This window comes from Tiliqua scincoides, chromosome 4 (genome assembly GCF_035046505.1).
Source record: "Tiliqua scincoides isolate rTilSci1 chromosome 4, rTilSci1.hap2, whole genome shotgun sequence".
NCBI classification, from domain to species: Eukaryota; Metazoa; Chordata; class Lepidosauria; order Squamata; family Scincidae; genus Tiliqua; species Tiliqua scincoides.
In genome coordinates this window covers 59,886,543-59,909,197 of record NC_089824.1, presented here as the reverse complement: position 1 = coordinate 59,909,197, position 22,655 = coordinate 59,886,543, and the positions used below count along the sequence as shown (strand labels likewise).

Here is a 22,655-nt window from a genome sequence, read left to right as displayed (position 1 = left end):
ACATTTTTGTCACCCCATACAACATAATTAATTAATTAACTGTTAATTATTCATTCATTCACACTTTTATACCACCCTTCCTCTAAGCAGCTCAGGGTAGTGTACATGGTTCCTCCCCTTATTTTGTCCTCACAACAACCCTGTGAGGTAGGTGAGACTCAGAGATAGTAATAGTCATGATATGAAATGATTAATAATAATGACCACAAAATAAATGCAGTGAATATTTCCCCACAAGCAATGGATGAAATTCTGCATCAAATGGAATATAATGATGGTATTATTCTTAAAAGTCATGATTTCCAGTATTTTGGTCACTAGGGTGTCACACCCCCCCCCCCGATCTCATTGGCCTGTTTTAAGGCAGTGGTTCTCAAACTTTTAACACTGGGACCCACTTTTCAGAATGACAATCTGTCTGGGACCCACCGGAAGTGATGTCATGGCTGGAAGTGACATCAAGCAAAATAAAATAATTATAAATAATTAAAGAAAAACAAATAATTAAATAAGGGGAAGCCAGCCGTGTTTCACCAAGTGCATTTTCTCTGTAGCCTGCCTGAAACAACACCTCCCCCACACAAAAAAATCAATAAGATTTTCAGCCCTCCCCAGTGCCCAGTTCAATGTAAATTCTTATATTTTAAGCATATCACTATCAAGACCCACCTGGCTTTACAAGTCTAAAAACAAATAAAAATTGACCTCACCAGCTCAAGCCTCTGTTTTATTCTTTGGCTGGTGGTGCTGCCTTCTGGAGCATTTGTTTAGCTCCACTTTCATCAGACTGGGACCATGCAGCTTGTCTTGCATTCCCCTTTGCCTGACTTGATCAGCAGCCAAGGCACATTTGCTTACTTGTGAGTAAACACAGCCATGTGGCTTACTTTTGCTTTCCGTAGGGCTCAGTACATTCATCTGCTTGGAGGAAAAGACTTTCTTCTTGTGTGTTTTTTGGGGACTGCTTTCATTGGATAGGAACCATTCTAGTGTCATTGGATTCCTCTCAGCCTGCCCTTTCCTATGGACTAAGACAAGTTCACCTACTCGGAAGTAAACACGCAATATGGCTCGGTTTCACTTACCATAGGGCTCTGTGCCTTTTTTTCATTTCTGGTTTTTGGGCCATAACTTTTGATAGAAAGGAGATATTTCACTCCAGTTTTTTCCATTGCATTCAGCTGGAAATTCTGCATCCAATGGTATATAGCACGACGGGGTTATTTCTAATCTCCGTGATGTTGGGTCATTTGTGTTGTCATGCCCCCAAGGCTGGTACCTGGGGCGGACCACCCCCTCCGCCCCTCGCTAGCTACGCCACTGCCATATTATTAATTTCTTAGAGGAAGATTCTGATTACCTCTTAATAATCCATCTAAATTATTAGAATTTCATCATGATATGATCTTTCATCCTATTAATAATTATTAATTTTAGGAAATGAAAAGAGATCTTTTGTGCTGACTGCCACATGAGATAAGTTTTAAAAGACTAACTGAAATCAGTTGGTTAGTATTTAAGGTGCAACAAGACTATTGCTTTTGCTGCAACAAATTAACATGACTTAACAAATTAACATGGCAACATTAAGGGGAATAATAAAAGCTTCTTCAAATATGTTAGAAGCAGGAAAGCCGCCAGAGAAGCGGTTGGCCCTCTGGATGGTGAGGGAGGGAAAGGGGAGATAAAAGGAGACTTAAAGATGGCAGAGAAATTAAATGAGTTCTTTGCATCTGTCTTCACGGCAGAAGACCTCAGGCAGATACCGCTGCCCGAATGGCCCCTCCTGACCGAGGAGTTAAGTCACATAGAGGTTAAAAGAGAAGATGTTTCAGACCTCATTGATAAATTAAAGATCAATAAGTCACCGGGCCCTGATGGCATCCACCCAAGAGTTATTAAGGAATTGAAGAATGAAGTTGCAGATCTCTTGACTAAGATATGCAACTTGTCCCTCAAAACGGCCACGGTGCCAGAAGATTGGAGGATGGCAAATGTCACGCCTATCTTTAAAAAGGGAAAGAGGGGGGACCCGGGAAACTATAGGCCGGTCAGCCTAACATCTATACCGGGTAAGATGGTGGAATGCCTCATCAAAGATAGGATCTCAAAACACGTAGACAAACAGGCCTTGCTGAGGGAGAATCAGCATGGCTTCTGTAAGGGTAAGTCTTGCCTCACAAACCTTATAGAATTCTTTGAAAAGGTCAACAGGCATGTGGATGCGGGAGAACCCGTGGATATTATATATCTGGACTTTCAGAAGGCGTTTGACACGGTCCCCCACCAAAGGCTACTGAAAAAACTCCACAGTCAGGGAATTAGAGGACAGGTTCTCTCATGGACTGAGAACTGGTTGGAGGCCAGGAAGCAGAGAGTGGGTGTCAATGGGCAATTTTCACAATGGAGAGAAGTGAAAAGCGGTGTGCCCCAAGGATCTGTCCTGGGACCGGTGCTTTTCAACCACTTCACAAATGACCTGGAGACAGGGGTGAGCAGTGAGGTTGCAAAGTTTGCAGATGACACCAAACTTTTCCGAGTGGTGAAGACCAGAAGTGATTGTGAGGAGCTCCAGAAGGATCTCTCCAGACTGGCAGAATGGGCAGCAAAATGGCAGATGCGCTTCAATGTCAGTAAGTGTAAAGTCATGCACATTGGGGCAAAAAATCAAAACTTTAGATATAGGCTGATGGGTTCTGAGCTGTCTGTGACAGATCGGGAGAGAGATCTGGGGGTGGTGGTGGACAGGTCGATGAAAGTGCCGACCCAATGTGCGGCAGCAGTGAAGAAGGCCAATTCTATGCTTGGGATCATTAGGAAGGGTATTGAGAACAAAACGGCTAGTATTATAATGCCGTTGTACAAATCTATGGTAAGGCCACACCTGGAGTATTGTGTCCAGTTCTGGTTGCCGCATCTCAAAAAAGACATAGTGGAAATGGAAAAGGTGCAAAAGAGAGCAACTAAGATGATTACTGGGCTGGGGCACCTTCCTTATGAGGAAAGGCTACGGCGTCTGGGCCTCTTCAGCCTAGAAAAGAGACGCCTGAGGGGGGACATGATTGAGACATACAAAATTATGCAGGGGATGGACAGAGTGGATAGGGAGAAGCTCTTTACACTCTCACATAATACCAGAACCAGGGGACATCCACTAAAATTGAGTGTTGGGTGAGTTAGAACAGACAAAAGAAAATATTACTTTACTCAGTGTGGTTGGTCTGTGAAACTCCTTGCCACAGGATGTGGTGATGGCGTCTAGCCTGGACACCTTTAAAAGGGGATTGGACAAGTTTCTGGAGGAAAAATCCATTATGGGGTACAAGCCATGATGTGTATGCGCAACCTCCTGATTTTAGAAATGGGTTATGTCAGAATGCCAGATGCAAGGGAGGGCACCAGAATGAGGTCTCTTGTTATCTGGTGTGCTCCCTGGGGCATTTGGTGGGCCGCTGTGAGATACAGGAAGCTGAACTAGATGGGCCTATGGCCTGATCCAGTGGGGCTGTTCTTATGTTATGTTCTTATGACTATCACCCTGGAAGTCACATACAAGTAACTTTCTTTATATTCTCTCATCTAAGTGAATTGCTGCTACTTACTCCTATGGACAAATATTGTAAGGTTGTAACCTACAATTTCCTACCTCTGAATGTCTTCCTCCAGAAGAAGGAAACCTCTAGGATACAATCCATCCCTAACACTGGGTGGCTAGCTGTTATTCCCCTGGTCATTGCTACATATAAGACCTGTCCCCATATAAATACACAATGTCCAATTCATCTTTATGTTGACCATTTTGCTTGATTTTTGATGAAAATAATTTTAGCCCTTAGATTAATTAATTACAGTAATGTTGATTAGAGAAGTGAATCAAGAAACAATGCTTGTGTCAGTTGTTCTAAATACAATAAAAGCTGTGATATCAGACATCTCTGGAACTAAACGGTTATTGGATATCGTAATTTTCCAGATATTAGAATGTTGTTGTCATTGTAGCTTTCAGTTTCCAATTGGGACATTTTTAGTGCTGTCAGTTTCACTGATAGTTCCCCTCCCATAGTCATCAGCAGCATCTGCTGCAAACCAGAAGTTGGGGCTAGAAAACTTACTGAGCCCATTAATAGAGCTTTTCAGATCATCATGTGCTAGATACTGCACCTTTTACTGTATTTGTACAAGAGCATATGATTCATATCTGTGGGACATAAATGAGTTAGCCTGTAGTAGCAAACATAAAGAGTCTTGCAGCACTTAAAAACACAATTATGCAGCACTTAAACAGAACCAGAGGATATCTGCTAAAATTGAGTGGTGGGAGAATTAGAACAGACACAAGAAAATATTTAGTTACCCAGTGGAACTAATTAATCTGTGGAACTCCTTGCCACAGGATGCGATGATGGCATTTGGCCTAAATGCTTTGAACAGATTTGTGGATGAAGAGTCCATCACAGGTTATAAGCTATGATGGCTGGGTATACACATCCTGATTTTAGAAGTAGAATACTGCTGAATGCCAGATGCAATGAAGTGGCACCAAGACTCAAGCATCATGTGCTCCCTGAAGCATCTGGTGGGCCACTGTGAGATACAGGACGTTGGACTAGATGGGCCTTTAGCCTGATCCAGCAGCACTCTTCCTTTGTTCTTATGTTTATTGTAGCATAAGCTTTTGTGGGCTACAATCCACTTTTCGGTCCTCAGATAGCCTCCTCTTGAGTGGAAAAGGTAAGAACAATATTAGTTTTCTGCTCAGGATTCTGGGGCTGGTAGTCCCAGGTGAGAAAAGACACTCCACTAGAGCTCTGGGAGGACCTATGATCTCTGCCTTATCCAGCCTCACAAGTATTTGGGTTTGGGGTAGGCAAAGGTAGTAGCTCACAAGACTAAGATAAGCAAATTGTTGCTCACTTGCTTAAAGTAGGTTGTGAGTAGATCCTTGAACACCTCTACCATGTGCACAAGCTTTTAACACAACTATCTCTGATCAAATGTTCATAACATCTCTAGTGGCAACTGACATTGTAGACAATGATCACAAAACACTTTTAACATGAAAAGCAGCACAGAACTAAAGATTTTCAAAGGAGGGAGAAGTCAATGGAGGTCAGCTGTAGGGGAAGTCAGGTAGCTCCTTAAATTTATAGGATCAGTCCTCCAAGGATTTAACATCTCAGATAAGCAGAAGAAAGGTGTTTGATGTTACCTGGACTGTTGTCTCTAGCAGTCATCTGCATAAGAAGAGCCATCTGTTTTCGTTCTGATAGTGGATAACCAAACAGAATGCTAACAGGAGCCGCTTTCTTATTTCCAGTTTCCTTTTTCATTTTCTTCTTCTCTGGGACTTCTTTCTCTGGAATATCAATGCATTTGTAAGAACAGCAAAATGCTACCAATTACAATATCTTCCAGATTAAGCTCCTGATAAGATGTATAAATGAAAAAATACTCGCTTTAGCATACTCCTGAAATTAGTATATTTTTTTAATCAGGTAAAAGAACATCAAATTATTCTTCAGAAATATTAAGCTTAACTTACTTGAGTCAGTGTGATGTAGTGGCAAGAGTTGATGCAATGGGCCTGGATGTAAGACGGCCAGGATTCAAACCCCTGGTCAGCAACAAAGTTCACTGTATGCCTTGGACAAGCCACTATATCTCAGCCTAACCAGCTTCACAGTATTGTTATGAGGCTAAGGACACAATTCTAACCCACTTTCCAGCACCAACATAAGGGCAATGCAGCTCTGAGGTAAGGGAACATTCCCTTACTTTGAGGAGGAGTCTGTGAGTGTCACCCAACTGCAAGATGCAGCACACATCCCATTGGCCACAGCTATGCCAGTGCTGGAAAGTTGGTTAGAATTTGGGCCTAAGCTGGAATTCTAGAGGGCTAAATTAGATGAGATAGCAACATGATCTGTGTATCAGAATCAGGTCACCACCGAACCCCTAAGAAAGACAGTTGGAAAGGGGCTGCTGAATTTCTTCCCAACACATTTCCCCAACCAATTCTAAAAGAGACATTTTCCTTCTGGTAGAGCCCCAAGACAACAAATAAAACCTACTATTAGGAAAAGGTGGGGAACACAGCTGGGGAAAAGCATAGTGTGAGAGGAAGTACAGAGAGAAGAAGTGTTCAGTACTCCTCTGCCTTTCCCTGCTCTCTCTCTCCTGTTCCCTCACCCTTATACTGTGTTTTAAAGGTATCTGGTGTGATCTAAACATCCAAGTGTGGTCTAAGCCACTTAAAAGCTTGGGACTAATCACATAGAATATTTTCAAAATGATATTAACATTGTAAAACTCATGTAACTCGGTGTAAAATTAATCTTCAAGTACTTTACTCACAACAAGCATATATTTTCATAGGGCAGCCATGTGAAAAAGCCCTATATCAGCAGACGCTGGAAACTCCGTCCTCTTACAGAATATGGATTTTTTGATTAAACAAATGGAACTCTGACTAAATTTCATATTTGAAGTAAGATCTGCCAACAAAATTAGTGTGCATGTGTTTATATTAATGAACTCCCATGCTTCAAGTTTTCTGGGATAAAGATTTCAATGACATTTACAGCCCAATCCTATGCAGGTCTACTCAGAAGTAAGTCCCATTGTGTTCAATGGGGTCAAATCTCAGGAAAGAGTGCATAGGATTGTAGCCTTAGACACAAAAGAGAGATATATATTGCTGAAAAATGCTATGTCTAGGTCTTTGAGAGCTTTGGGTTCCAACTACAACTCTTACTTCTCTGAATTCCTGGCACTGAAAAGAATCAGTTTTCAATCTGGTTATAGGCACAAATGCAACCACAATATACATATGACAACTGCTAGTGTTCCGTTCAACTTGAGACTTTTGAGATCAGATTTTTTTTTTCCATTTTCTGTACACAACCCAATCCTATCTCAAGGCTTGAAGTGGTAGATCTCATGATTCACTGTTTAAGTCCCAGTGCAGTACTGCAAAGTGTGCACCACTGTCATGCATTGCAAGACTGCTGGCATGGACTGCCACAGACCCCCTGTGTGTGCCAATAGTTCACCCAAGTGCTCCACCAGAGCAGGTAAGGTTACAGTGGGGGGTAGGTGGTTCAGGAAGGATCAGGGCAGGGAGCAGGACAGCTGATACCCTGAGAGTTGATTTAAGGGCGGTGATTTAAGGTGGAAAGGGGTGAAACAGTGATAGTCACACACGCAAGGATTCTATCTCCCCTTTCCCATCCTGACACGCCCTAATGGCTTCTTAGTCTTAAGGCAGCTTAGTCTAGGAGATACACTGGCGACCAGGCATGTTATAGGGAGGTAAGTAAAAAATATTTTTATTTCCCTTTCCCAGGCTGTCTGATCACTCCCCCCCCCCAACCATACGATACAGTGTACATTCCGCTGGCACTGCTGCATTGCATAGGCTGGTGGGGGATAGGATTAGGGAAAAAGTAACGGAACAAATATTGCTCCACTGACACAAACGTAAAAAGGCAGAGACTATGGTCAGAAGAATTAGTGGACACTGGGAACCACACTTAAGACCATAGGGGTTCAGTGTACCCCCATCAATGGTTTCCCAGCTTTCTCTTGCATCTGCTGTAAGCAACTATTACTGCCACATCATTTCCTACCTTTTAAAAATTTGTTTTAATTCCCATTTGTCCATGCATTTGGCTCTGTGCCTTAGTGACTAATTGGGTTAGACTTTTCCTTTCAACCCTCAAACACTGAACAAGTCAAAAGCAAATAAAATATTTTGTGTACACCTTCGCCTCTGTAATGCAACAGGGAATATGTACTATGTTTACTATGAGATACTGCCAATTATTCAGACAATTGCTTTATTTTGCAAAGATCTTATGTTACAAACTCATTAAAATTGCTGACTGTTTTTAAACTTGTTTTCCTAAAAAAAAGAAAATAATTAAATTGTGAACTAATCACGTCTCAGTCACTGCCCTCTAGATACCTACTATTGAAAACATTTTGCTATGATTAGGATTTCCCTATATGCCTCCCTTCAACCTGCATTTTAAAAAAAATGAGCCAAACTGACTTCTGTTCTATTATTTACATTAGTTGATCCTTCTCAAGAAGGAGAGCAAACTGAATCACAGTTGTAAGTTTCTACTCGTAGATTTAAAAAATGTAATAATTTGAAATCAACTACAGAGTAAGAGTGAATTATTCATGCTTAAAGTACAGAATGCCATTCATGCACTGTTTTAATAGTCCCAGAAAAAGCTTGTTTGGCATGATTTGTTGTTTGTAAGCTCAAACTACTTGATATCTAAGAAAAATATTCTGCTTATATAGGTCCCACCTCAATATCCTCAGAACTGGGACTAACCCAAATTTGGACTAACTCAGATTTGAAACTAACTACGGTTTTAACTAACCATAGATTCCAAATCCACAGTGGAGGCTGGACCTGAGCTTCCAAATGCGACTGGAGATAGTCTCCATTTGCCATCTGGAGGTGTTCTGAGACCCAGAGAGGCCCCTATGGGCCTCCGAAAGGCCTCTAGAAGTGCTAGAAAGGCACTGCCAGTTTTTGGAAGAAGTGCCTTTCTGGCACCTCTGGAGGCCTTTCTGAGGCCTGTAGGGGCCTCTGTGGGCCTCAAAACACCTCCAGATGGCAACCAGAGAACATCTCCAGTCATGTCCAGAGATCCTATGGACTGGACCTATGGATTTGTTTATTCACGGGTTTCGGTATCTGGGAATTTATTCCCTGCGGATACCAAGATCCATCTGTACATTCACTCAAATAGCTTCTCAGCATACATCACCTAGGTTTTATGTGAAATATATCTAGCATGCCACTTGGGGAGTTGAAAACACTCTGAAAATGATCTTAGGCACTTAGACATTGCAGAGTTCATAAATGCAGTAAATAGATTTTATTATACTTGCTGTAAATTATTTCTTCTATTTGTTTTATAGTTGTACTCAATTTGAAAACATCTTTATCCAAAAGAAGTTTCTGGTTATCACATGCTAACCATAGCATGGTGATTATTATGATCCTCATCAGCCACCTTCCGTCATAGGTGTGAATGCATTTCATTGGCAAGGAAACACATTCTTGCATATGGTCAGCTTAAACGGCACTCTGGGTCTTCTGATTAACAGCATTATATTTTACAACATGAATGTTATTGGCAGGTCACAGAAAAACAGCAGCAAATGAAAACTACTACAATGTTGCTATCAAAAAAATGCAGCCATAGTAAGTACACCTGATAATCCATTTACCTGAATATGTCCTGAAAGTAGGTATTAATCTCTCCCCCCAGTTTTCATTTGTATGTCCTGGATCTGAATCTACAGAATGAAGAAGACATGGAAGAAAAGGGGTGGAGAAGAGCAAGTGGAACGAAGTGTGGCATACATGATAGAATATTGACACAGCACTTTGAATGTTGAATATTGACACACAACTTCAGAGATTTTTTTTTATTATTTCATGGCATCTGCATGCTTCATGGTATCTTTACAGTGCTTTATAGAATAAGAATCCTTATTAGTAGTTGAGCAATGAATGTGATTAATAATATAATTCAGATCAGCTGTTTCATACAGAATTACAAACACATTTCACTATACAATATCTCCTGTTTAGTGCTTCACTTCAGAGTTGTTTTGCATGAAAGCTAAAGTCCTGGTTAATAGATATTAGCCTTCTTTTGCTTGTGCCTGGACAAACCTTTAGTGATGTTTCTCATTCTAGTCATCATCCCACCCCTTTTACTTTCTTTCAGGAGTTTTTTTCTGTTAACATGTTTCCAGCTGATGTGCACATCTCTGTCACAGACATTCTGCTAATTTGGGTGGTGGTGAAGGAAGGAGACCATTTTCCAAAATGGACAACTAGAACTACTTCATAATCCCATTGAGACTTCCTACTACCTCTTTATAGGCACACTGCATCAAAATTGCAAGCGTGCACAGGGATGCACAACTGTATTTGTGCATATTTAGCACTACGTCTACTTTAAAAACTTGAATGCACAAGGCAGTACAAGGACAATGACGGATAAACAAAATGAAATAAAATAAACTGCAACACAAGCATTTCAGATTGTAATATCCTGCTATACAGAGTCCTAAATGATGAGTATATTTTAGGATTCCTTACAACATGTTTCAAAAGAAACAAAATAAATTTAATGTTATATATTTTCTTTTAAAAATACAGTTTAAACTGAAATCCCAATCTCTTATGGTTCAGGTTTGCTAATCTACAACATCAACCTGTCTCACTGTTTTATTTAACCTGGTATGCAATTCAAAACTTCATCCTAGCACACTGTCTTTATACTAAGAGCCAATCTACTGAAAGAAATAGAGGTATCAAATGGACAGACCTGGGTTCATCCTGTTCAGTCATGAGAATCTCAGGACATAAGAACATAAGAACAGCCCCACTGGATCAGGCCATAGGCCCATCTAGTCCAGCTTCCTGAATCTCACAGCGGCCCACCAAATGCCCCAGGGAGCACACCAGATAACCTCGTCCTGGTGCCCTCCCTTGCATCTGGCATTCTGACATAACCCATTTCTAAAATCAGGAGGTTGCGCTTACACATCATGGCTTGTACCCCGTAATGGATTTTTCCTCCAGAAAAATCTGGAAAAAGACATGATCTGCAAGTACGTAATGCAATGACCTTACCCAAGTTAGGCAGGTCTGTAGCTAAATCAGTGATTCAACAGGAGATTGCCTGCATACTGCAAAGATAGGATTGGGCCCTAACAAGACTCATATTGCTTTATATAGAATTTACTTTTTAAACACTTCTAAAAATTTAAGTTTCCTTATAACATTAGCATTGGCTATGATGAAAAGTTTTTAGCATTCCACTACAAACACAGAGCTCCTAAGGGTTTGCAAAGAGCACTTAAAAATCCTGATTAATAAAGAACAAATCATGCCAAACTAATGTAACTATTTCTTTTGGAAGTTGAAAAAAAACTGCAGTGCAATTAGCTTAATTAGATGTAAATACCAATTAATAGAGCCTTCTCTTTTATGAATTAATATCAAGTGATTAGTGAAATACGTAATGGTTAGTAACAGGGAAAGAGTTGTATCCTAAGCAGCATAGGTACACAGCGTTTTACTAATCTTTTCCAATTCTTCTGCCCTCCCAGAGCCCTCCCAAAGAGCAACTCCTGAGTGTAAGGCAGCCTTCAGGAACAGTGTGGGATTCACCATGGGAGGTTTTCGAGGGGTGGGGGAATAATCTCAAAGCCATGCAGCTGGTTCTACACCACTGCTATTTAGGATACAACATATTGTTCACGCATACTGCTTTGGAGATTTTGTTGCAAATTTAAGCTGGTGTCTCAATTTACCTGGAAATCTTTATTTAAAAGGTACAACTTTGTGTACCTGGCATTTTCCCACTATACTAGAACCAAGACAACTAGATAGGACCACTACTACCTGTCCACCTCATATCAAAGTTTATATCTGAAAGAGCATCACTAGCCTAACTTAACCCTATTAAAAAGGGACATCCACCTGAAGCTCCTACACTTCTCCAGAAACCATAAGTACTGCAGAGAGCTCTCCTACGTCTACATTACCCATTTGGCTTCTTTGATGTCTCCCTCACAAGTTATGTTTATGAAGAAGTTGCACACTGTTTTCCAACTGTGACTGAGGGCCAATACAGAGCTCTGCATGGCAATACTGCACCATGTGAATACAGCTTCTCTCTTGCCTCTGCAACTGTTGCTTGTCCATGCAATTATAATGGAATGCAGATCACAATTAACATATTAAATATGAAAGATGGCAGTTTGACATATCAACTGATAGAGCTTTGAAAATATAACCCAATTCTAAAATCCCATATTATTATTCTAAATTTTCTTCTATAGTTGCATTCATACTGGAAAAGCAACATACCTAGGGCTTCAAACTACACTTAATGCAGTCAAAGGAGCTAGGTATCTTTCCCCAAGAATCTGATTTCCCCCCCCCCTTTCTACTTTGTTAGTATAGAATTAAAGCACTGACTGGGGAGAACCACAGAATTGGAAGGTGTCCTTCAAGGCCACCTAGTCCATTCCTTTTCTAAAAGAAGGAAAATCATTTCTAGAGCATCTTCAAGCTTCTGCGTGATGACCTCCAGAGAAGAACCCATCACCTGCCTCAGTAATGGGTTCCTCTGTTAAACGACTCTTACTGTTTAGAATTTATTCCCAGTATCCAACTGAATCTCCTCTCTTGCAGCTCAAGTTGCAGCTTAAGAATGGGAAAAGCTGCTGTACTGGGGTGGAAGATACCCCTGTGCTGCCTGAATCTCCCAAAATGCTGCCTCTATGCACATGGTTATATGTGTGCGCGCACACACATACACACACCCATACAACAAATGGGGCACCTCGTGTCCCCCCTTTCCCTTTACTTATGAGGAGCAAGATCTACAGCATCCCTGCTCCATGTTGCTTATGTTTGAAATGAGCAGTAGCAGTGTATTTAGTACTGGGAATCCTGCTCCTGCTCACTGCAAGCAGTAGTGGTGCAGAACAAGAAAATGCCATACTGCATACTTTGTAAACAGAGGGAACGGAGGTTTGGGGGTAGACTCCAGATCACCTCTCCCATCCTACTTGGAACTTCCTAACCACCAGAGAGGTGATCAGTAGCAGCTTTCTCCCCACTTTTGTTTTCCAGCACTGGAAGGAAAAGGGGCTGTAGCTGCTGCAATCCTGACTTCTCAGACCCCCCAGTGGAACAGCAGAGTGGAGTGAGTGGTAGACAAATGGGCTAGGGGTTTGTCTGCTGCCTGAGGGTAATGCTCCACACAATCATTTCAGATTGTTTCCTGGCAAGGCCAGCCCTGGCCATACAAATGCTGTCTTTACATACAAATGTATTTAGAGTCTCCTTGAAACTACAGAAAAGTGCTTTGTGTAATCCATGATACTGTGTGATACCATCTCAATTAATGGGCTAAATAGTCAAGTGCCCTGCAAAAGTATTTACTGAATATATTCCATCTACACAACTAGCACTTAAGTAAATTACACAGGCCTACAAAATTGAGGGTCAGAAAAGTTTTTCCCAAACTTTATGGTGGTTCGATATGAATTTGAGGTGCCTATTCAAAAAATGGCATCCATTTTGCCCTATCACATCTGGTTTTGGAGATATGGTGTAGGCTTCCTCATGAGGAAGCTGCTTGAACCATTCACTAAAGAGGCTATGCTGTGTCTCCAAAACTAGACATGGTAGGGCAAAATGGATGCCATTTTTGGAACTGGCACCCCAAATATACCCAGGAATTGGTGTAACGTTTAAGGAAGCAAAGTGTGTGTTGGCCTGTGCTATTGATATTTTTCACCAGACACTAAGCTAGCATTGCTCATTTTGAAACAGAAATTCACAATATTACGGTACTTTAGTCTAAGATCTAGTCCTTGCAATGATGCATTTTCAGAATTAAAAGGAAATCCTTATTAGGTTACAGAGAAGAAAAAATTAAAGTTCAAAAAATACGACACGCTACATCCAAAGTTACCCTTCTGTATGCATAACGGGTTTGTGCACATGGAATGGAGAGAGGGGATTTTGAATGGAATCCTGATTTGGCATTACACTTGTTAACACATCGCACAACAAAACAAGTTACACAAAATGTCACACATAAAATTGTCAGTATCTCATTGTTATGCAATCTCTTCTGCATGTGATTCTGCAACTAAATGCATAATGGCAGAAAATGGTATTTCCATATGCACTCCTTAGGGCACAACCAGACAACTACACTGTCATCAGACATTTAAATAAAATTATACAAAACAGGTAGCATAGTATTAGCCTGTGCCACTTTTATAACTGACATTATATTCGTTCATTGTTGTAGGATTTGAAGATGGCCCTAAATGCAATTCAGCCCAAGTTAAAAGTTCTTAAATTGCATTGATTTCAAACTTAAGATGTGCTTACATCTCTTTACTAAAATTAACGCTACTTTAACATGCTTGAATTTGAATGTTGAAATAATTTATGTTGAAATAATTGTTCAATGTCTTTAATGGTCATCAATGGTCTTCAATGGTCACGTAGTTCTCTTCCCTCACACTGTGCAACGTACATCATGAATAGGTTAGTTTACAACCAAATCAATATAAGTGCTTAAGGGCAGAAACATACATTCTCAAACATAGCACTACTGCAAAGTATTTGGTATTTTAAATGATATTCACATGAAAGTATGGCTAAGGCTGCAATCCTAAATACGCTTATTAGGGAATAAAGATCACTGAGCACAGTGAGACTCCCTTCTGAGTCAACATGCATAAGACTGTGCTGTAAGGAGGACTGTGTGGCATGAAGATCTCCAGTGATTTGAAACCAAGCTTGCTGAACTAATGACTGACAAATGGGAAACAAACAAGCACTTCAATATTCCTTTGCATCTCTTGTAACAGATCACCATAACAAATATGTCACTAACAGGATGAGAAGAAGGAGAAAAAACTAAAAGGGCTCTACCTGTGTCTGAATTTCGATCTTCATTTCTGGACGGACTAACATTAAATTGAAGTTTACGTTTCATGGAAGATTTTTCTTTCATCTCCTTTCCAACATCACTCCTATCCACTTTTGCAGATTTGCTGTAGGAGGCAATCTTGTCCTTGCACTGACATTAAAAAAAAAAAGATATACAGGTCCAACCTTGTTATACACGGATTGGATTTGACTCAACAGAATGGCCACTGCAAATGAGAAGGAATGTGCTGATCCCTGGAGAAGAGGAAAAATCACCCCTTTAAAATGCTTTTCTTACTGTTGTAGAGATTTTTATCTCGACATGATGAGAAGGGCCCTTTAAATTAAAGGAAAACAGTCCTTTACAATAGTTAGAGGGCAGCCAGTTGACCATCAATCATTTTCTCTCCAAGTGACCCCCTCCCTTCCCCCTGAAAGAAAGATAATCCTTTCTAATGGTCTGGAGAGAGACTGATTGTTGAATTGTGGTCTTAATGACTCTATCTTAACATCACAAAGGTCAGCAAGGCTGTTTTTAAGTTCCCTGAGCAAAGGGCCTTTGTTTTTTAAACTGATTTGCTATAGCGCGGTTTTTTTGTCATTCACATGATTTATGGGAACGGAACCCACCTGAATAATGAGATTCAACCTGTACTAAGTTTTAAGTACAGTATTGTACAGTATTGATATAAAACTACATATAGTTAATTTGGGGGGGAAATAAACACCATCTATGAAAAACTTATGTTAATGACAAAGTTTCATCTAATTTGTTCTCAGATTACATCAATTAAGATTGTTAAATACAGAAACAACCATGAAGTGCTAAGAAACTTGGTGTTTTCTCATTCTCAATCCACAGATAGCAAAGAAAATAAGAGTAAAACTGATATTGTGCAAAACTGAGTCTGAACAATGAAGTTGAAGACTTAAGCACAAGAAGACTAGTGCAGTCAGTTCATAAGTAATTATTTCAAGGAACCCAGAATAAAATTTGGTAGAAGTTAGCGATTCATGTTTCAACAACAATAAATGTATACTTCTAGAATATCAGAATGAAAGGTAGGAACCTTAGAGCAATAGATGCATTTGCACTCATGTACTCTCTCCTCTTTCTCAAGATCCTTACTGTGGGAAATTATGTAATAGAGTGCACAGTTAAAGTTTCCTTTCTTTGCAATGTTAAATTCCAATATACTCATACGAGAAGACAACATTAATGTCTATATATACTGTTAATTAATTAATTATTACTGTTAATTAATTAATTAATACTGTTAATTAATTAAATATATACTGAATCTGAAAACATACAAATATTTATTTGTAATTCTCCTCTCATACTCGCATTCACTCAATTATCTATTGGAGGGTTAGTTAAAAGGCAGTGCATCAGCTGCTTCTGGCCCCCTACTTTGTTATTTGTTACCCCCAAATTTCACCCCCACTCTATCCAGTTTAGAAGATGTTGGCTTGAGCTGGCATCTCACATGGTGCTTTAATAGTGTCTGAGGTGCTACTTTCAATTCAGCAAGGTCCCAGCATAAAATGGGATAAGATACCCAGAGGCCTCTATGTTGTTGTAGTCTGTCTTCTTATTCTTTGCAAGAACACTGAATTGTAAGTGGCACCTGAAGATGTGCTAAACAGGAACACAAGGTGTTGGTGCCTGTTTGATGGCCTGTCCTGCAAAATTCTGGGTTCCTTACACTTCAGGTATTGCGCCTGTCAGATCCAAAAGCAACACATGGCATCCCATCATTTCAGGAGGAAAACTGCCAATCAGAGCATTCTTCTGCAATGCAGGGGATTGAATCACAATCTACATATTATGCAGAATACATATTATGCTGAAGTTCTGAATTCTGACCTGATCAACCAATGTGTTCATTTACTTGCAAAAAGCTCACTACAGTATTTGTAGTAAATGAATGCAGGTGTAGAGCAGGTTGATCTACAGCAGGTGTAGAGTCGTTTTGGAAAGCTACACTCTACACCCTGCTGTCTGAAGGGGAACAGACCAGAATTCTACGACCTTAGAGTATCATCTCACTTTATGTAATGTGCAGATTGGATTTGTGACCTCTCTTGAATAGGTAAAATGGGAGGGTTCAGCTCACAGTGAGTTGGGGTCCAGCTTGATGAAGTCAACCATTCCTCATGTATTCAAATGTTCACCCAACTGAGCAAGGAGGAAGTAATAGATTGATTTCTATCTACTATTTCCTCCATATTCAGTGCGGTAGATGAAGGACCACAATTCCCATATGCAAAATAAGGGAGACCACAAGAAAATTATTGCTACAACATTGCCAACATTAATACATGAAGCAAAATCCTTCAGAATGTTCAAATGAAAAACTGTAAAAACGGTTCTACATTTAAACCCACTTTGGATTTTAAATAAAGGAATTTTAAACCAAGTCAGAACATTAATATATCCAACTTACTACTGTTTACACCAGTGTTTCCCAACCTTAAGGAGTCCGCGGACCACTGAGGAAAATACTGGAATAGTCATGGACCACATGCAACCCCCCCCCCAAGCTACCCTACACACAAAAAATACAATTAAATTTATTAGTCTGTGGAGGAGCATACAGCAAGACACTGGAAGTGCCAGTGACAGCTAAGGGTGGTCTATTCTCCACCCTCTCTAGTGGCCCCTGGAGGAATGCCTTGCAAAGGGAACACTTTCCCCACAGAAAACCAGAGAGGGTGGAGAACAAACCACCACAGCTGCAGCTGACACTTCAGCAATCCATAGGGGAGCGCTCACTTGGAGAGACACTGGAAGTGATAAAAGGCAACTGTCTTTGTTTTCTGAGTCCTCATGGACCATTTCTCAGGGTCTCACAAATCACCTGTTTCTCAGGGTCTCCATGGACCACAGATTGGGAATGACTGGTTTACACTGAATACCTTTCCAGGGTTTCAGACTGAAGTCTTTACTTGCCCTACCTGGAGATAGAACCAGGGTCCTTTTGAATGCAAAGCATGTGCTTATACCACTGAGCTATAATCCCTTCCCAACACCTTCCCCAAGTTTTCATAGCTTCTCTGTGCAACTACACAGAGATTAAACCTGCACAGGCAAACAGCGAGTACACGAAAAGAGACTGAATCTCCATGTTATTATGGGTAGCTATGTCCTCATAACTGCTATTGTCAACAAATGCAATTTGTTAAAATGTGTTAAAATATTTTTTATTTTGACCGTTTCTACTTTTGAAGAAATTGAACTAGCTCTTTCTTTTTCTCTTCTCAAAGATCACACATCTATTCTTTTTCATAGTCACTTCCATCTTACGCACCTTTATAATGTGACATTGTTCAATAAGCAAAATCAGAGCCTATTTCACATTTTATAAAAACACGAACTATTACTCCACTGTTTCAGGCCACAGTTATCATTCAACACTGTTCATATGTGACTCCTGTCAACATTAGGACACCATCAAAGAAAGTAAAGCGATCAGCTATGATACAAATACAAGATACAAATAAATGCTACATAAAGAATATACCCACCACAAGCATATAAAATAGAAACATTACACTAAGTTACACTGATCATTACCATCAAGGTAATAGTGTGTTCTTCTTTCAGTACTCTTAGTTACACAATATTTCCATCTCTGCTTCACACACCATGAAATCCCTTCTGACTCAAGCATGTCCTATGCTTCCATGGATTAGCCTGCCTTCAGCGTAATCTTCTTAAATCAAGTTTCTTTTTATACCTTTCTTCCAGTTGGTTTCTCCACCATGGTGCTATCGCTGTCAGAATTTTGAATCTGAACTGCCTTTGCTGACCCAAATCTGGGCATTTTATAGTTGTTCGCTAAGTTTATCTTGCATCAGTGTACTCATTATGTATCTGTCAAGAACAAAAGGAAAAAAGAAATGTATAGGTATATGCCTTTATTGCATTTGAAATTATCAAACTACTCATAAGCTCTGAGTAGTTACTGAATTTGCTTAGATTCTTTAGTGCTATAAAATATTAGAGGGTTTCTGCAAACAAGATGAGTTCTGATATATTTGATTACTGAATATGAGTATTGACTTTATCACTAAGAAGAACAGTTCAATCTTAATAAGAAACAAATCAGTTATTGGCAACAGGTTTTGAAGATTATAGTTATGACAGACAGGACACATTTTATACAGAAGAGCAGTTTCTATTGACCTATAGACAATACACCAAAACTGAAGTAAGCCAGATTTGTGTGGGTTCCAGAACAGTCCAAATATTGATAACCTCAATAACATGGAAAAGCAGTTTTCTGAAGTTTGTTTATGCAGTCAGCCCAGCATTACAAACTTTCTGCAATCACCTGAGAAGGGGAGAGGACTATGTGACAGATGCTGTGTAGAAATCACTACAAAATATGTGCTTTAGAAGCTACTGTACAGTTATCTTTTTCTAGGCCCATCACAGATCAAAATAAATGTCTTGTCTTCATGTTTATGGAGTGGTCAGGAATATGTAAAAACATTCCGCCTATACTGCACTTGGGTGGTTCCTACTGTTGACAAAATGTTACAAGTTTGTGAAAATGCAAATACTGCAATTAGAATTAATGCACTTAATTTGAATAACTGTAATGAGTAATTCCAACTGCATAACTTTATTTCTTTTTTTCCACAGGAATGAATGGTAGCCAGTCACTTAGAAAATCAGAACAAGAACAAACTGTATGTCATTACCCATTGTGTGAAAATGTGTTAGAAACCAAGGAACTGTAGGGACACCAGTTAACCTACCCAGGACAGCCTGCACAGTACAATAGGTCAGAGCACATAATGTTAAAAACCAGCTTCTAAAAATGTTATCTTTCAAAGTTATAAGCTTATGACACATTTAGAAACAGCCCCCACCCACCCAAAAAGTATATAGAAAGCATTCCCTTAATTTTCTGTGGCTCCATTTCAGACAAAACCACTCAAATTTGCTATTACAATGGAATGATAATTTAAGTCTATTAACATGCATACTTTTAAATTTTATTAAATACACAATAAAATTTTATATGCTTTGTTATACATAAATTATATATTCCACTTGACTATATCGGAGAAAGAAGCAACACAGCCAGACCCTCTCCATCAAACTAGTTAGAAACCATTCCTCCTCTAGCAGAACTGTCTGTTGCATGTGCCACTCCATCTGGTCATTATGTAACCTTCATGTAAAAGCACATAAGGCACACAGATTTACTTATTCCTTTTTCCACCCTGTACTTTTTTCCTTTTGTACTGCGTCTATTAGAGTGTGAGCGATTATTTTGAATTGTAAACTGCCCAGAGAGCACTGGTAAAATGCAGAATATAATTGTAACAAAGAAATCTTTTGAAAAAATCATTGTTTTCAAAGAAGTAGAGATTTGGTTGGATAAGAAAGGAAATATCACATATACTTCAACTTCCTCTCTTTTCTGGGAAAACACAATTTTTCTTATTGCTTTAAAATTTATAGAATTTCTAGCTATCACAATTTCTGACATTATTCGAGAGAAAGTAAAGGGATGAACGTAGAGACACTAATCCAAATCCTAACCAACTATCCAGCACTGGCATAGCTGTGCCAGTGGGACGTGTGCTGCATTCTACAGTTGGGTGGCACTCATGGAGACCTCCTCTGAGTAAGGGAATGTTTGTTCCCTTACCTTGGAGCTGCATTGCTCTTACGTCAGTGCTGGAAACTGGGTTAGGATTGCACCCACTGTTAGGGAAGAGATACATCTATCCACTGACTTTGATGAATCCAGTTTTTTGGAGCAGTGGGTATGGATTTTACATACCTATTTTGCTAACTGCAAAGCGCTTAGCTTGTCCCACATAAGTTAATGGAAGTAACTGAAACGGAAGCTTGCTCCTATCTGCATTGTCCCACATTAGTTCCGCTCCTGGACATGCTAGAATGTGATAGAGAAATGAGGAACTGGCATCTTTCTATAGATTACGTTTTATGATGCAAATCTCACCTTTAGAATGAAACAAAAACAAAACACAAGCCTCAAAAGTCTGAATCAGAGAAAGAGACCAATTACCTAAAGTGAAATCACAGTTGTCAGTTCCCCACTGCTTTAACTATCCAAACTTGAAGGCAGTTAATCTTCAGCTGTTATGAAATATCCAAAGCAGAGCTAAAAACAAATTATTACAAACAAATGAGATAATAAAGAGATAATAAAGAATTAAACTGCTACTACAACAACTCATTTTTCTGGGAGCAGAAATACAATGAACAAAGACTCACTCAATCTGAACCTTATTTCTCACATACTTGAAAATATCCTATTATGTAAATGAAAATAAGGCATTGTTTAAAATGTACTATGCTGCCATTAAAAAAAATCTATTGATGTTACTGCCATGTTATTTTTCAATTAACACATTTCCACATTAATACATACTCAAAACTTGATGGTGAGCATTTGAATGTGTAAACTGGATCATTTATCAAACAGTGTGTTGGAGATAAAATAAGGTTATGTGGCAGTTCTCGGTACAATTGATTTATGACAGCTCATTCACACATGCAAGTCACCACTGCTTATTGCAGTCATTAGCCAAGGAACATGCACTTGTGAATCAATCCCCACATAATATACTAGGCAGATCTCTCCACCCTATCACAGTGTAGCTCCACCCTAACACAGTGTAGCTCCACTATTTCAGGAGCCACAATGACAAGGTTATGACAAAATTGCATCAGTCATGTAGTTTTGATCCTAAGTAATTCCAGTAGCAAAACAAAGCAATACAATATCAACAAAAATAAGAGATAATGCAGCAAAACTGGCAAATGCTACCAGAGCAATGGACACTTAAGAGTCATGATATTTCACACTGATGGTAATCCCACATTAAACATCAATGGAAGGCACCAATGAAAGATCACGCAATGATTTTTCTACTAACAGATATACACACTGATTGTGAACATCTGTGAGATAGACCTTGTTCCCATAGATGTGGCACTTTTAAAATGAAGGTAGCTGAGCCGTCAGCATGTGAAATAATATGCTCAACACCCAAGGACAAAAGAAAAAAAAAGAATAAAAGAATAAATAATTTCCCAGAGAGAAAAGCTAGGTTTGTACATGAAAAGACTCGTGAAAAATGTTCTCTCAGGAACATTCTCCGAGAGCACAGCAATCAAAGTAAAACTGAAGGCACTCACTGCCTCCTTGAAGCACTGCAGTATGCTTAAAAATTCCATTTAAGGGGTATGGATACGAGCACCACTTTTCTGGGTCAAACTCTAGAATGTTCCAAAGTTTGTTTAATACAGTCACAGAATTCATGTACGGGATACACGGATACCACAAAGAAGAATCAATCCATAATAGACAATACACCATCAGGTAGTCACAAAAACACTGTATCCTCCCCCGTGCAGATTACAGTGCATATTATTAGTTACATGAACAGCAGATACAATTGAGAGCAGCAGCACAATATTCCAATATCCCAGTGCAGGAATCAACAGCAAATCTAGTAATCAGGTTCTGATAATTAAACTATGAAGAAAAAAATATTCACACACACCAGTGGCGTTGCCAGGCTTGATGCCACCTGGGGTAGCTACATCATCATGTCACCGCCAAACTTCCAGGTTGCCCTAGTGCCTGCAGATACTTCCCCTTTCACCCTCCAGTGTCCCAAGGCCAGGCTGGGAGCACACTGATCTCTGTTATCCTCCCATCCTTCCCCGCTCCGTAAACCATGCCCAAACTCTTTGACTCTTTAAGGGGCAAGTGGAGTATGGGGAGGGGGCAAGGACCAGAGGATGACAGAGATCACGTGTTTCCGGTGTAGCACTTGGACACTTGAGGTAAAAGAGGGGGCAGTGGGCACCAAGACATGGAGAAGTGCTCTAATGTTTCTGGAATGAAAAGGTCATGAAGTCACAATGGATTAATGCATGAGCAACTTGCACAGCACTGATCCTAAACATGTTAGTGAGCTGACAGTCCCACTGAGTTCTGAGTGACTCCTGAGTAAGCCTCCACAAGGACTGTGCCCTTCAGGAGTTTGGCTCCTTCTTGACCCAGAGCAGGACATCATAGACAAGGCAAATTTCTGAGGGAGAAAGCACTGCTCAGTTGGAGCTTATCTGCACAGTCTTGGTGTA

The 22,655-nt window shown here is 39.8% G+C and overlaps 1 protein-coding gene across 5 annotated transcripts in view; it reads right to left on the bottom strand.

Moving 5' to 3' along the window:
- ANKRD12 (ankyrin repeat domain 12) overlaps nucleotides 1-22,655 on the bottom strand; it is a 79,777-nt gene that overhangs the window by 25,742 nt on the left and 31,380 nt on the right. For 2 of the 5 annotated variants that reach the window (XM_066623887.1, XM_066623888.1), the window contains exons 2-5: nucleotides 20,566-20,661; nucleotides 18,253-18,389; nucleotides 14,513-14,660; nucleotides 5,210-5,356 (exon numbers count right to left, since the gene is read on the bottom strand). In XM_066623887.1, the coding sequence (XP_066479984.1) occupies nucleotides 5,210-5,356; nucleotides 14,513-14,660; nucleotides 18,253-18,339 (382 nt within the window). In that variant the 5' untranslated portion in view covers nucleotides 18,340-18,389; nucleotides 20,566-20,661. Of the gene's footprint in view, nucleotides 1-5,209; nucleotides 5,357-9,255; nucleotides 9,325-14,512; nucleotides 14,661-18,252; nucleotides 18,390-20,565; nucleotides 20,662-22,655 lie in introns of all 5 variants that reach the window. The other 3 variants (XM_066623891.1, XM_066623889.1, XM_066623890.1) reach the window with 3 other exon arrangements.